The sequence below is a fragment of the Rhodnius prolixus genome, unplaced genomic scaffold (assembly GCF_049639745.1).
Source record: "Rhodnius prolixus isolate KJV_2025 unplaced genomic scaffold, Rpr scaffold_6, whole genome shotgun sequence".
NCBI classification, from domain to species: Eukaryota; Metazoa; Arthropoda; class Insecta; order Hemiptera; family Reduviidae; genus Rhodnius; species Rhodnius prolixus.
Genome location: NW_027411634.1, coordinates 33,239,611 through 33,256,126, shown reverse-complemented (window position 1 = coordinate 33,256,126; position 16,516 = coordinate 33,239,611). Strand labels below are relative to the sequence as shown.

Genomic DNA, 16,516 nt, shown 5'->3' with positions numbered 1-16,516 from the left:
GTTATTTTACTATTATTATCTTTATTTGTATAGAGATAACCAATATATCTGTTACAAAGCAGTTCAAGTTCATGTAAACTTTAAAAACTTTGTAAAGTGTAAGATCTTAGTTTTAAAATTTTTAAAATTGCGTACGTATTTTTCTTTTCAAAATTATTATTCAATTTACAAAGTTCTTCTTTAGGATTATTATATTTGTGCCAAAATCTCCTAAATTAATTTCTTTCAAGCATTCAACTACCTGTAAGCACCAATTAAATTTAAGGTTGCTTGGGTAGAGCTTACTCATTACAATCAAGTCTCTTTAAGCAGATTTTTACATAGTTATCATTTAAGTTCTGTCACATGATAATTCTAATAAATTTTCTTTATCTTTTATCGATAATGATGTAGCTTTTCCTAAATTTTCTTTATAGAAGGGGTTTGAAATCCAATTATCATTTGTGTTTTCGGGTTTTGGGAAAATATTCCATGAAAGACAATTTTAATCCTGTTAAATGTGCTATTATATTTTCTCGAAAATCTTGAGACAGACTAACCTTATTACTGTAACCATATATTAACAACTTTACTGTATAATATTATTAATTAAAACAATTTTTATGAATAATAGGGGAAAAAAACGTTTCTATGATAATTTTATGATTTAATTTTTTATGTCCGCCATTATTGATTATTTCTCGCGTACCACCAACCAGCAACTCGCCGTACCACAGGTTGGGAAACGCTGCTCTAGAAGGTTGACGCTGTTCAAAAATACTTAACTCACTGCCACAACTTTTCGAATATTTTGAACGTAAATTGTACTAAATTTACTAATTTTATTTAATTAATAGGACGCTTGATTGTTACTGAACTATTGCAGCAAAATTGCCAAATTAACCCTTTTTTTATTTCATGAGATATCTGTGAAAACATGAGACCATTTGGGGAAAAAACAGTGTAGCTTAAATTCACTTCAGTCTCAACAAGAATGAAACCTTCGTATCAAATTTAAATAAAATTTAGGTATTTTTTAAGAAAATTAGCATGACTAAAATTCCAAAAAGTTTTTGTTATGGTAAAATATATTTTTCTATGAATTTTATTTCTGTCAGTATTCTAAAATGAATTTTGGTATCTCTTGATTGCTTTGGTGTTGTCCCCCATTTGATTCTATTTTGAAGAAATATCTTTGGTTAATGCCCATTGTGTTACTACCAGCTTTTTACTAAGTAGCTATACTAAGTAGTTTTATTCTTGGAATTCACAGCAAACTTCATAGACTAAAAATAATAATGAATTAATTAATCAAAAAATAACACAATAAATAACACAATAAATAGAATAACAATCACGAGTACCTTTCTTAACCAATTCCTGTGTACCAGAAGGTTCACAAACAGGCACCGGCTTAGTGAGACATTCCTTTCTTCCCATACATCTGCTCATTGGGCAGTAATCCTGAAGGCCATTTCTCTTATTGCATGCGCAAATACGTAAGATCTTACCAGATTTCACCTGGTATCTTGGTGCTAATTCTGTTGGTACCATGCTTGGTTGTTCCACAGTTACTTTGTAACATTCCTTACTTGGTAGTGGTGGTGTTGTTTGTATGCATTCGATCTTTTTAGAGGAATACTTACAGGGTTTTGGAATTGATGGACATTCGTATCTGGTTCTGGAAAAGGTTTTTTAAAAAGTGTGTTTTTTATGTTTCAAGGGAAAGTTCTAAAAACAACAATGGAATTTTGAATGCTTTTGGGCTGCAATTGAAAAAGTAAATGTTGAAAATATAGTTAGCCGTGGTGGATAATATGGTTGATTGTATTCATCGTGGCCCTAACCTGGACCGGATCATCATCCATCATCAGTGATACTTTGTGATAATCAGTTTGATGGTAGAGAATTCTTACGTCACTTACAATTCACTTTTAGCTAGCAAAATCAGATTATACATCCTTTGGAAACTGAAGATTTCTTTACAAGTTTATAAAATGTTTTATTGTTTATTGTAAGAGGTGATCATTAAGAGAAATCAGTACCATAACTAAATGTAGAGAGGAACTGTTAAACCTTAAATTCTAGACCACACAGTAAGGAGAGTTCCGATTTAAGTTCCTTGTGCAATCTAACCCAAAAAGTAAATGGTAAACATTTCATTGCAGTCTGTACTGTTTTAGAGTGACTTTAGAATCAGGTATTTTGGGTAAAAGAGAGCTCACACAGGCAGAACTGATAGATGTGCTAAATGGTAAAGACTGGGACAGCCTATGTAAATAACTTAATGTAGCCAGTAGTTATAGAAATATTTTAGTTTCTGAGTTTAATTATTAAGAAGTCTATGCAATTTGGTTAAATTGGGGTTATTATTGTCATTATTTTTATGATTTCACGCGAAGCTTTTCTCAGTGCACTTCCGGCTTCCGGACAGTCAGTGTTCTCTCGTTACAGACAACATTGTCCATCACCTGACAGTGAGCTGTAAGAAGCTCCTAGGAAGAGAAAATCTAAGGGTCAGCAGCTGGATTTGAACCCGGGACCTCCGCGTGGGAATCCAATACGCTAACCGCATAGCTAATCCCTTCCCTTATTATTATTATTATTATTATTATTTAATATTGTTCTTATTCCTCTTTCTGTATTGTATTATTTTCTGTTAATTAGTTATTAGTGTTTGTGTTCATTTTTATTTAAAGGGTTTCGTTTCTTTTACAGCTTTTTGATTTGAGTTATTGACAGACGGTTACTACTCCATGCCTTTCATGCTTTAACTTTACATTTTGTAAGTTTTTATGTTTTATATTTTGTATATAAATAAAGCTTTCTACTTCTAAAGAGGTGTTCAAGATGGGCTTAACATATAATTTTGAACCAAAGTTGGTTTTCACTGGTAATTTGAACAAAGTTGGTTTAAGAACGCAATTCGACTTCTTGATTTTGGCTTAATAATATAAAGAGCTCCGTTCGATTCGAGTCTTTCACACCGTTGATCTTCAAGGGGAATTCACCAAATACTTCTTCAAGGTACTTTGTTATAAAATTATTTCTTTACTGTAACATACGCTTTTAATTGCTGCTCTTGGCAGAGCATTATCAAAGGGAAATTTGAGAAATATTGGCTAAAAATCATTTGCTGCAGAAGCACTCGGTTAGCTTTAATTAATTTTCCACAGCTTTTCTGTTAGGGTTTACTCTTAAAACGTCAAATTGTTGACCTTTTAAAAGAGAAATTCTAAGAAAATTTACACAGAACATAAACCTGATAGCTTTCTATATCATGTTGTTCGGTTCGAGCCCCATGAAGGAGAGAATACAATGCTTTCCCTAGCCAGTTTGTCGGCCTCCTCATTTCCTGCATCTCCTACACTTTACTTTCCTCGTCCTGGAACGAGTCCAAGACATTTTTATACCATTTTCGAATTATTAATACTTAAAGTGAGGTTGTTAGTTCAGTGAGCGTACTAGATTCCCACGGGAGGTCCCGGGTTCGAATCCAGCTGCTGGCCCCTTAGATTTTTCCCTTGCTACGAGCTTCTTACAAGCTCACTGTCCGGTGATGGATAGTGTTGTCTGTTAGAACATTGTGCGAATGTTGCCAGAGCATTGACAAAATTTCAGATGATGACGTACCTTAAATTGGAAAAATAACAAAAAATAGCATTCTGTACACAATCTACCTCCTCAGACATACCTACTCATCCTCAAACTATTCTTCTCACCTATGCTGACGATACTGCCATCTTATCTACTGACAAAGATCCATTAATAGCTCATAGAAACCTTCAGTCTCACCTCACCTCCTTAGAAAAATGGTTCAAAAAATGGGGCTATCAAACTGAACGAAACAAAATCTCAAAATATTACTTTCACTCTTCGACGTATCCACTCTTCCTCCAGTCTTTTACAATTTAATTCCTTTACATGTAGTCAACGTAATCCGCTACCTTGGGCTTTACCTTGACAGAAGACTTGCATGGAACCCTCATACTCGACTTAAGTGAACAGAACTCAACAGACGCTTCCAGCAACTAAAAAGACTACTCGACAACAGATCAAAACTCACTCTGGACAACAAAAGACTTATTTATGTAAGAGTATTAAAGCCAGTCTGGGTTTATGGCATCGAACTGTGGGGTTCAACCAAACGCTCAAATCTGCAAAGAATCCAGCCCGTGTAGTCTAAAATTCTTCGCTCTTATAGTTTGACGCTTCGTTTCAACGACACCAATCAAACCATTCACACAGACTTGGAACATTCCTTTAGTGCAACACAAGTTGCTAAAAACATGTTACAGAAAAAGGCCATCATAACATTCAATCTCATCACAATCCACTTGTACAACATCTATCTTCCAGAACATTTCCAGACAACACTTCTAGACGTGTTGATTTAAATTAAATGCAGCCTAGCTTTTAGGTAAGATTATAATCTCCAGATTTAGATTATTCATGTCGAGCTTAAATTGAAATTATCTTACAATTACATGAAATTTCTGCTTGAAAGACGCCAATAAATTTGCGCTTCGAGTGCCTTTAATTTTGGGATTAAACACTGAGCAATCCTCGACACCGCCGTGTACAAAACATTAGCTTGTTCCTGGCCAAAAAAATGCGGGATTTCTGCTCCTTCTCATCCTGGGCTTACTGATATTCATACCTTTTTGTCGAAATCACTGTTCGTATTCACATGTTGGGGCCCCAAAATCCATACTTCTAATGCGAACTCCAAAAATAGAAAATTATCAAAATATCAACACATATTTTTCTAAGTTGCGAAATAAACTCGGTAACTAATGAAGAACATTATTATAAACTAAGTTACAAAATATACGCACTACATTCTTACTCGACAAAACATGGGCGTTTTGGCACTTTTGGTGTACAGTCAACATGCTTTTCATAAACGTATTCTGTTACAGATGATATCCTAGGTGGTTCAATAATTTTTGGACTGTTGTGCAACAGTTGGTCGTTACCTCCTACGTGGCATATCCAATAATTATGTGGCTGATCTTGTTCTTTGCATATCGAGAAATACCTGAAATATAGTACTTTGGTTTTTATTTAAATAAATACATTTTCTGTCAGAACAGTTGGTAGTAACAGAGGGGTTTAACTTTAATTAACTTTTCAAGTTGATAATAATAGAAGTGTGCCTCATCCATCCGACAACTCACGAAGATAGCCGAAAGCCTGTCAAAACTTGCAAAGAATAGTTCAAAGTTGAACTTTCAGGCATCGATTATTACTTAGAGCGCTTATAAGTAGTTTAAACCTTAGTGGGTTTTTAAAGAGTACGTGTCTTTCTTATCAAAATGCAACAACTACAAAGGGCATGTGTTACATCGTTTCGCTAGCGTACCATCTCGCACACCAGTATTAGATCTCCCTTCTTTTGTACCATGTACTAGGAGCCTGGAAGAACTGCCTATGGAACTACATGACTCCAGCATGATGAAGTCATCAACCTCTTTTCGTGAGAACATGCCCCACTTACTTGCATTCAGTACCGCCCTTCTTCCAGTTCGCTCTTCGTTCTCTAACAACTGTTAGATCATCTTCGTTGGCTATGTAAGGTATTGGGTTGTTTATGGTATTTGAAAGAAACATTTTATGTTATTCAAAAACAAAATTTCTGTAGCGGTAAAAAAGAAAAAACTAAAAATTTTGATAAATCAATGAACTATCATTTTACGTTAAATTTACTCCATTAAAAGAAAGTAAAGTTTAATTTAGCACATGTTGTTTTGTTGTTCAGGGAGCCTAGTAACAGTAAAAATAAGAATTCTTCTTTTATTATTATATTTATATTCAATTTTTGATCTTGTGTCGAGTAGTCTGGCGAGAAGTTGGTAACCTTTGGTTAGTTTCTAGTCTTTTCAGTCGAGTTTGGGGTCAACCATTTACCCCCAGGTACTTTGTCCACAGATTGTACAAGAGTTTAGTTGATAAAGATGGGAAAAATAGTTAAGTGAATCTAGATTTTAGGTAGATCGTTTCCAAAATTTTCCAAAACACTTTAATGGAACTATAAGTTATTTTAATAATATTAATCATATAACACTGCTTATGTAATATCTGAAATATTGTTAATTAATTATTAAATATTAAAAAAAAAATTATAAAAATCACTACGATATTAATTTATCTTGCATGAAAATATGGCTACTACAGCATCATGATTAATGAGTTCCAGGTACATTTTATATTAAATAGAAGTAAGTTGGTACACCTGCGTATTAAATGTTCTTACAATAAATAAATATGTGCCTCACCTGTTACATCTTAGAGGCAGGACCGTAAAGGTGCTTTCCCATAACTAAAACATTTATCCTACCTTTTCTCCCAGTTCTTCTTCCCGCTTCCTGCCAGCCAACCTTTCGTCCTTCTTCATCCCCTTCAACTTTTACTTAATTATATTTCTTAGTCACTTCTTCGTCAACAACAACGAGATCGTGCTGCTTTCCAAACAGGAACACTGTCACACCCTCTCTCACTCTGTAAACATGAGTTTGAACAAGGAGGAAGCTCTCTGTACAGGGTAGACTGTAAGACCAGTTTGGGTAGGGAAGCCAGTGGTAAAAACAATTAAATCTACATTTATTTCTTGCAGTGGCATTGTCGGAACGGAAACGCCTTCTGGAAAATGACTAACGGAATTAGTCGTTCCATTTGTCTGCTCCGGAAGTTAGCTGTCCTTCCCCTCTTCCCACCGCTCCTCCTATAATATATCTCTACTCTCTCTCTTTACCACTTCCATACTTGTTATAGTCTACAGCTGTGTGTCGAACTGTTTAAAATACAGCCCAGGTCTTCAGTTGCGCCTGAAATTGGTTGTCCTTAGCAACTCAGTCGCCTTCAGGAGTAGGATATTTTTCTTAGTTTTTTTTTCAAAAAATATAAATTGCTGTCGTACGAGCTGTTATATTATTCTCATACATGATGCTGCACATGTAGTAGAGCAACGAATTGTGAAATTTCACATCAAAACTAGACAAAACCGCTACTGAAACTTATCTTTTATTAAAATAAGTTTATGGCGATGAATGTTAATCACGTGCGCGAGTTTTAGAGTGGTTCAAGCGTTTCCAAGAAACGCTAAGAAGACGTCGGAGATGATGACCGCCCTTCCACGTCCTAAACGGATGAAAATATCGGTTATAATGACTCAACATTACTACCGTGAGGTGCTTGCTCAACTCCGTGAAAGAGTAAGGAAAAAAACGACCCGATTTGTGGAAGAACAAGTCACGGGGTTCTCCATCAAGACAACGCGCCGGCTCACACTGCATTGTCTGTCAAGACGTTTCTAGCCAAGTACAACATCCTAGTTGTAGGCCATCCGCCTTATTCGCCTGACCTGGCCCCATGTGACTTTTATCTGTTCCCCCAAAGTCAAATCTGCATTAAAAGGAACACGATTTCAGTCCGTTGAAGCTGTGAAAGAAAAAGCGGTACGCGCACATGCAGGAGCTCACAGAAAAAGACTTCCAGCACTGTTTCGAACAATGGTAAATTCGCATGGAGCGTTGTAGGGATAGGGGAGGGGTGTATATTGAAGGTGATAATAACTAAATATGTTTAAATTTAAAATAAAATGTTTTACAGCAATAGTCTCGTTATTTAATAGCCGCAACTCGTGTATTTTTTTTTAATTTTAGATTCATTTAATAAAATTATATAATTCTCTGAGAAAACTTTAAAAATAAGTTAGTTGTGGCCAATATATCAACGAAGTATTTAAAATAATATAAGCTATTTGGACAGATCAGTCAATGTAATGAGAATCTGCTTTGATTCGTACCGTAGAAGTTGATGAATATCGTAGAATAGAGCACATAACATACGAGGTCGTTTGAAAAGTCCGTGCAAAAATAAAAACTACTTAATTTTTTGGGGTAAACCTTTTTTATTTTTCAACATAGTCTCCTTTTAGGCTTATACACTTCGTCCAACGCTGCTCTAGTTTGTTGATACCTTCCGAATAATAGGATTTGTCCAAGTCTGAAAAATAGCCATTCGTTTCTGCAATCACCTCCGCGTTTGAATAAAATCTTTTTCCCGCCAGCCATTTCTTCATATTGGGGAACAAATAGTAGTCCGAGGGAGCCAAGTCTGGAGAATAGGGGGGATGTGAAACGAGTTGGAACCCTATTTCCATTAATTTTGCGACCACAACTACTGAGGTGTGAGCTGCTGCGTTGTCGTGATGGAAAAGGACTTTTTTGTGGGCCAATCGTGGGCGTTTTTCTTGCAGCTCGGTTTTCAAACGGTCCAATAACGATGAATACCTGTAATAGTTTTACCCTTTTCCAGATAGTCGATGAGGATTATTCCTTGCGAATCCCAAGCGACATTCGCCATAATCTTTCCGGCCGAAGGAACGGACTTCGCCTTTTTTGGCGCAGATTCCCCCTTAGTAACCCATTGTTTAGATTGTTCTTTGGTCTCAGGAGTGTAGTGATGTATCCATGTTTCATCCACAGTGACGAAACGACGCTTAAAGTCCTGCGGATTCTTCTGGAACAGCTGCAAACCGTCCTTGCAACACTTCACACGATTTCGTTTTTGGTCAAGCGTGAGCAATCGCGGCACCCATCTTGCGGATAGCTTTGTCATGTCCAAATATTGATGCAAAATATTATGTACCCGTTCATTCGAGATGCCCACAGCACTAGCAATCTCACGCACCTTCACTCTTCTGTCATCCATCACCATATCATGGATTTTATCAATGATTTCTGGAGTAGTAACCTCAACAGGGCGTCCAGAACGTTCAGCGTCACTTGTGCCCATATGGCCACTCCGAAAATTTTGAAACCACTTATAAACTGTTCTAATCGAAGGTGCAGAGTCACCATAATGTTTATCAAGCTTCTCTTTAGTCTCCTAAGGCGTTTTGCCTTTCATAAAGTAGTGTTTAATCAACACACGAAATTCTTTTTCGTCCATTTTTTGAAAATCACTCGACTTCCTCGATTCGTGTGGGAATCCAGTGTGCTAACCACTCAACGAATCCCTTCCCTTACGTTTATAATTATTTACTTTATGTGCCTCGTACAAAAATTTCAATATATGTTTATTTTAAATTCTATTCATTAAAACTTATACGTGTTTGTGAATGAACATAATCTTCTTCTTCCTACAGGTAATTAAACGGAAGTGACTAATAGCTACATCATCCGCAAAAAAACCGGATGCTAAAGTAAATCTCTTTAACAAAAACTTACAGTTTAAAATGTTAAGTATAAGGGTTGATTAAACGCCAAAAGGTACACAAATCAGCAAGCACTCAAAATTTCATTAATTCTTCATTAATATTTAAGTAATTTTACTGCATTAATATTCATTAATATTTTTTAGAATTTATTAGATGTCACAGACCCTTATGCTGGCCATTTTCGTCTACAAAATATTTGTTCAAGTAGCACTGTAGATTGACTGTAATATCTAGTTATTTATAATAATCAAACTATTAAATACAGGTTAAAAAGAAAAACGTTATAAAAAATAAAAAAAAATTATGAGGCTAAAAAATTCAAAACTTTTTTTTATAAAAAAAAATGTAATATGTAAAATAAAGTAAATAAGATATGTATATTTTTAGGACAGCTAATTATTCCAGTATTTTACTATAAGTAAAATTAAATTAAAATAGAGAAATCAATAATTGTTGTTGAATAATCTACTTGTTATAACTGTGTGTCATTTGTGCTCTCGAATATTTCGGTAAGACGAATTCAAGACAGTAGCCTACTCTAACTTTGTCTTTTTCTACTTTAACATGCATGTACATATGTGTGATTTATCATAATTATAACAAAAAAATATTATAAATGAAGTGGCCAGCATAAGGGTCTGTGACATCTAATAAATTCTAAAAAATATTAATGAATATTAATGCAGTAAAATTACTTAAATATTAATGAAGAATTAATGAAATTTTGAGTGCTTGCTGATTTGTGTACCTTTTGGCGTTTAATCAACCCTTATACTTAACATTTTAAACTGTAAGTTTTTGTTAAAGAGATTTTTGTACCTTTTGGATAGATTTTCCTTTTTGTCTATTTTACAAAGTTACATATCTGCTTTACAGATTTTTTAAATTTGGAATAAGCAATTCTATCATTATAACCTGATAAGATGGTAAGTCGGAACCGTAACTACCACTAGAGAGATCTTTTTAAAGAATGATTATCGTTAAGGTCCCCCAAACCATCCTCAGTAACAACTTTTCTTGAAAAAGCGTTTTGAATAACATAGGAAGGTATTTGTGCGTGAATAGCAAAATTAAACTGCGATTTCATTACTTCCTTTTAAGAGGAGTAAGAAAAATAAACTGCGATTGCAGAACTTCTAGGCAAAGAGGCAAAGATTTTTTAATCGAACGACAATTCATTGATTTAAATCGGTTCACTCATTGATAATTTAAACGATTGCAGTACTTCCTCTTAGTAGGTGCAAGAGCATCAGCAATGTAGAGGAGCTTTAACCACTTATTCGAGCTGAATTTTATCAAAATCGGACTAAGCGTTATAGAAATATTGGTAATAATAGTTTTAGAAAGGGCCTTATTTGGGTGGGGCAAACTCCCCTCCTTATGAGGCACGGCGTCGAGACTTTTAAAGTGCAAATCTGTACAAAATTTCGATTCGAATGACATTTCATTCATGAAAATCGGTTCACGTGTCGATAATTTGAAACGATTCCTATACTTCCCCTTAACAAGTGTAAGAGCTGATCGCCGCTTTAATGTTACGTAGGGGAGCCCTAACCCTATCATCCTACCAAATTTTATCAAAATCGGGCCAAGATTTACAGAGTAATTAGTAATAATAATTTTGGAGGGGGCCTTACATAAAGGGGGCTAACTCCTCTCCCATACGATGTACAGGGTCGAGACCCCCAAAAGGCACATCTAAATAAAATTCCGAATCGAATGACACCTCATTCATGAAAATCGGTTCACGCGTTTAGGCGCTACGTTGTTTACAAAAAAGGTAACAACAAGAACAAGAACAAGAAGAAGAAGAACAAGAACAAGAACATTTTTTGAAAAAGCGGTTTTTGCTCATTTTCGGCAACTTTTTTCTCGAAACCTATTAGATCTGGGTGGTTGCAAAAAAATTACAGTTATGAAGGAGGGTTTGGAGTAAGATTTAAAGAAAATTTGGGAATTTTATCTTTTATAGAAAAAGAGAAAAAAATTGTCAAAGTTGGGTGTTTTTCAACGTTACGCTTTTTCGTGCAGTTTTTGATGGTCAACCCTTATACAACTGTCCTACCGGACAGTTTTAATCAATTGTAAATACGTGTTTCCTTCTTGATTTATCATAATTTTTTGCCTTTCTTTTGTGAGGAACTACATTCATTTAATTATTGTTTAAAACATTTTATTGATAAAGTGTCAACAATAATTTAAAAAACTGCTTGATTTTCATTCTTTTTTAATAATTTTTTTGACTTATTTAATAAAATGTTAAATAAATATAATGACCTCAATAAAAAAAGTACATTTCTTTTGCGGACTGGAACCAGAGATACAATGGAATTCATATTCTGGTTGTTACACTGATCTTTGCTCCTTTTTGTGTGGGGTTTGTGGAAACGCTTCCATCCTCTGATCACGTAGTCACTCGACAGCAGCAGCACCTTATCGACATCACATTCACCACCTTCTAGAAGATCAACTTGGATTTTATTCTAACTATATAAAGAAACAGTTGTATTCGTTGATGTGAAAAAATGTTTAGAATTCACAATAAATGTGGAAGAGCAAATGATTGGGAGTGGTGTTTAACCTTTGCTATACTCGTACAGTGCAATATCATCCAGCATCATCCACTTAGTAGTAAAGACTGAACGCAGAAAAGCACTAGTATGTTCGGTATAAAGAAAGATATAGGTGGATTTCGATGGGAGCTTTTTAGTTATGCTAACTGTAGTTTTACTGTTTGGTGTTTGAGCCTTTAGGCTTGACTACAAGATAACTTACTGGTGTTTGCAATATTTACAGTTGCTGGAAAGTTAAGTTTAAAAATTTTGGTGTACTCGCACGACTTAACAGTGTGTTTTTAAATGTTTTCATTAAATCTGCCCGCTGGCTCTCCCACAGCCAGTCATAGCCTAACGCTGTAAAATAGCTTTTTATCTGAGATACCCAGTTGTATTTAATGACATTACTAGAAGAGCTATCCATATTTAATAATTTATTATAACAGATTTTAGGCAATAAGACTATGTATACCAATTTAACCTGACCAGTTTCTAGTCTGACCATGTAAACTGACAGTGCATGCAGGCCAGCTAAATAAAGATTAAAAAAATTTTTACTTAAACACTTTCTATTTGTTCAGCATTCGTGTGAGACCAAACATCAAGAACAAGAGGGTGTTGCATCACGATAATGTTCCTTGTCACACAGCAATTTCAATAAACAGAGTTTTTGGCGAGTAAAAACATTCCTGTGGCTTCTTATTCGCCTGACTTGAGTCCTTGTCACTTTTGTTGAAAAATCACCTCAAGGGAACTCATTTTGGGACAGTTGAAAACATTCAAATGGCTGTAACCGGACCAGCTGAAGGCTATTTCAGTATCGGAGTTCTAGCACTGCTATGAGGTGTGGTAGAAACGTCTCCAGCGCTGTGTGGCTTCAGAAGGAAGTTATTTTGAAGGTGACAATATAGAATTGTAATTCTTTTTGAATAAAAAAAATTTAAAAATCAGTCTCATCACTTAATTTACAGTCCTCGTATCTCAAGGCCCAGAGTTCACCACCCATAAAGTAGAGTGGAACAGACGATACTGTAATTACTCTACTACACAACGGAAAGAACTCTAGAATTGTCCAGATATTCTTTAAATAAGTTTTCATACAATTTTGTATTTCAACTCATCTTAACCTACGTTTTTTTTGTATCACATGGCAATTAATACCAGAAACTAAACAACACTATTACAGATACTTTCAAATCATTTCAGTTTATTCTTCCAAGAAGTCAGTTTGGATTTGACCTTAATGGATCTCACTGTTGTTTGTCCTGATTTATCCTTGATCTCCCATCGTTTAGCTTTAAGAGTAAAACGTTTATGAAAATCTCCACTAGACAAACCTTGATTTGAAAACATAAAAGAGGACAAAGAATTGAATTTAAGCATGATTATTGACCCACTGCTGTTTTAAAGATTAAATCACAAATTACACTTGATTACAAACATGTAACGAATAGAATTCGTTCATAATTGTTCACTGATTCCAACTAAATGATTCCCTTTAAAGCATGAAAATTCAATATTTCTAATTGAGAGATATTATGTGCTCCTAATCAATAGCCTATGCAACTCTCCTCCCTGTAATGTTGAATTGGGAAGTTTTAGAAGTGTAACTGTATTATGAGTGCAGTGCAGCCAGCGGGGTTGCAAATGTTTTTGTTATCGATATTTGTGGTCCAGTGAACACCCTCCGATTTTTATCTTTCGGATCGATAGCGGACAATTCCCTCCCTCCAATTGAGAGGACCAAAAAAATGTTCCATTAAAAAAAAAAATATCACTTACTTTCATAATGACGGCTAAAGTATAATTTTGGGATAAAATTAGAAAAAATCAAATTATGGCCGTGTGCGAGAAATGTGAGATGTAAGTGGATTAATTTTCTTTTAGAAAATGGCTCTCATCAAGCTTTGGCAATAATTTCTTTGTTTTATTTCTAAATAAATAAGAAGTAGTGGCTTTTCCGTCTCCACTTTGCACCATTTTCAACTCTTCGATGTTTTCCAAAATACTGTTTCCTGTTTTTCTTCATGTGTTCCTTTGAAACACACTTTTTAGCTAGGAATATTTATAGTTTCCCTTTTGTATGTCTGTAGCATTGTGATTTCCTCTTTATTGATTTTTGATTAACACCGTTTGTAAGATTATTTGAACGATTGGTACATCTATGTTACATCCTTCAATCTGCCTTCTTCGCTGCAGTCCATCAAAAAGGACCCCAAAGAATCCCTGACTCAAAGCACCAGTTTCAGATTCCAGCTACGATCTACACTTCACAATTTTATTTTTTGAGTATCGTGCTGGTACTTACCCATTTTGTGAACGTCTCAGCGTTGTATTTCTGTCCTTCATGCAACACTCTCCCAGCCTACATCAAAATCAACACGTTTTCTTTAGGTTACACCTTAACTAAAATGCATTTCTTATTAGCAGATCGCTTCAAATATCGTAAAATTTGGTCTGGGCAGAGTTAATAAAGATAAAAAACCAAATTTCCTTATTTTAAAAATCCATTTGTGAAATTTGGTTTACTTAACAATTTGCTACACAAATTAAACAATATTTAAAACAAATTTTAAAAAAATAATAATTATTATATTAAAATGATTATATAAATTATAAATGGTTGACCTTTTTTTTAAGTATCAATGACTTGAATGGCAAAATTAATTAACGTTACTCTGTTTTATATCTCTTACCTAATTATTATAATTAATAAATTAATTAATTAATAACAGAATTGTCTCGCTCCATTAGCAATAATATGATATATGTAATTATATATCTGCTTCAGTGATTCATAATTGGATTCCATAATTGTTAGTTTATTTAACAAATGGCAGTAAATTCGTGTGAGTAATAAAAAATAATAATTAAATTTATTTTTATTTTAAGATTTAATTTTAGATATTTAAGTATAAATTCAGTAATTAAATTTGAATTAGGTTCGGCGCGCTGCCAAAAAAACGTGTGCTTCTTGCAACACTGTCAAATCTTGTTGTTAATATTAAAAAACTTGTACAGCCTGTAGGACATTTCTTCTTCTTATCTGTTTCCATTATATTCCTCTGAAATGAGGGCTTCACTTTACAGCCAAATTCAAATTCAAATTCATAATAAGTGTCATTAATATAGAATCTTGCCTTGGACAAATTGCACAGCCTTAATTGCACTACCACTCTCACTTTTTTAATATTAACTTTCTAATCCATATTATGGCTCTGGTAATCCGAGTGTAGCTAAAGATCTGTATAAACAGTTGTATTTGGAGTTGAGAATGAAATCAATGTCCTCACTGACACATTTATTTTTATATTTATTAATAAGGTTGTAAAATTCCTTTCTCAGTACAGCAGCACTTTGACAGTGAAAGAGATCCAACGAACCAACAGAGATAAATATATTTTTCAAATTGGAGACCCAGACTTAAAGTGCAGCCTCTTTACTTTAGAATCGTTCACGAAGCTAGACTATATAAATTTCAAAGCAACATTGAATGCCCGGTATAATGTAATACCGGCGACCAGGACAGTCTATATCATTTTCTCATTGAATACCATAATTATAAGCCGTCAAATAAAAAGATATATTTAGAAGTATAAAATACCAACAATTTACTGTGAATTTTCAGATAATGTTAAGTTATTGTAGATGATCTCTATTACTTTACCATTAAATCAATAAAAGCAAGAGCAATATCAGTTGGAGATATTTTATCTTAAATTACTTTTAAAAGTGCATTTAAAATTAGATGTAAGTGCATACAGGTCTAGGTATATAATATAAATATCCAAAATAATGAAAGTTAACCTTAATGTGTAGCAAATTACCTCATATTTCTATGGAGGAATATTCCTTCAAGCAAATAAATAAATCTATCTATCTAGTTAATCATTTCTTCTTATTTTTTACAATAATTTTTTTTGTCCTTTTATTTTAAATAAATTTGGCACATACAAGTGAACATTATGTTACTTGCTTACAATACTTATATAATAATATACTTAATATTATAATACTTACATACAATAATTTTTTTTGTCCTTTTATTTTAAGTAAATTTGGCACATACAAGTGAACATTATGTTACTTGCTTACAATACTTATACAATAATATACTTAATATTATAATACTTACATACAATAATTTTTTTGTCCTTTTATTTTAAGTAAATTTGGCACATACAAGTGAACATTATGTTACTTGCTTACAATACTTATATAATAATATACTTAATATTATAATACTTACATACAATAATTTTTTTCGTCCTTTTATTTTAAGTAAATTTGGCACATACAAGTGAACATTATGTTACTTGCTTACAATACTTATATAATAATATACTTAATATTATAATACTTACATACAATAATTTTTTTGTCCTTTTATTTTAAGTAAATTTGGCACATACAAGTGAACATTATGTTACTTGCTTACAATACTTATATAATAATATACTTAATATTATAATACTTACATACAATAATTTTTTTTGTCCTTTTATTTTAAGTAAATTTGGCACATACAAGAACATTATGTTACTTGCTTACAATACTTATATAATAATATACTTAATATTATAATACTTACATACAATAATTTTTTTGTCCTTTTATTTTAAGTAAATTTGGCACATACAAGTGAACATTATGTTACTTGCTTACAATACTTATATAATAATATACTTAATATTATAATACTTACATACAATAATTTTTTTTGTCCTTTTATTTTAAGTAAATTTGGCACATACAAGTG

General features: G+C 33.4%; 2 protein-coding genes across 2 annotated transcripts in view; one reads left to right on the top strand and one right to left on the bottom strand.

Moving 5' to 3' along the window:
* Positions 1 to 16,516, top strand: part of LOC141460300 (nucleolysin TIAR) — a 1,257,025-nt gene that overhangs the window by 456,959 nt on the left and 783,550 nt on the right. The window lies entirely within an intron of this gene.
* LOC141460896 (uncharacterized) lies at positions 1,050 to 5,729 on the bottom strand. Its single transcript, XM_074141324.1, has 4 exons — positions 5,480 to 5,729; positions 4,829 to 5,020; positions 1,344 to 1,660; positions 1,050 to 1,265 (listed from the first exon to the last, which is right to left on the bottom strand). Exons 1-4 carry the CDS (start codon positions 5,590 to 5,592, stop codon positions 1,234 to 1,236), a joined length of 654 nt encoding a protein of 217 aa, XP_073997425.1. The 5' UTR covers positions 5,593 to 5,729; the 3' UTR covers positions 1,050 to 1,233.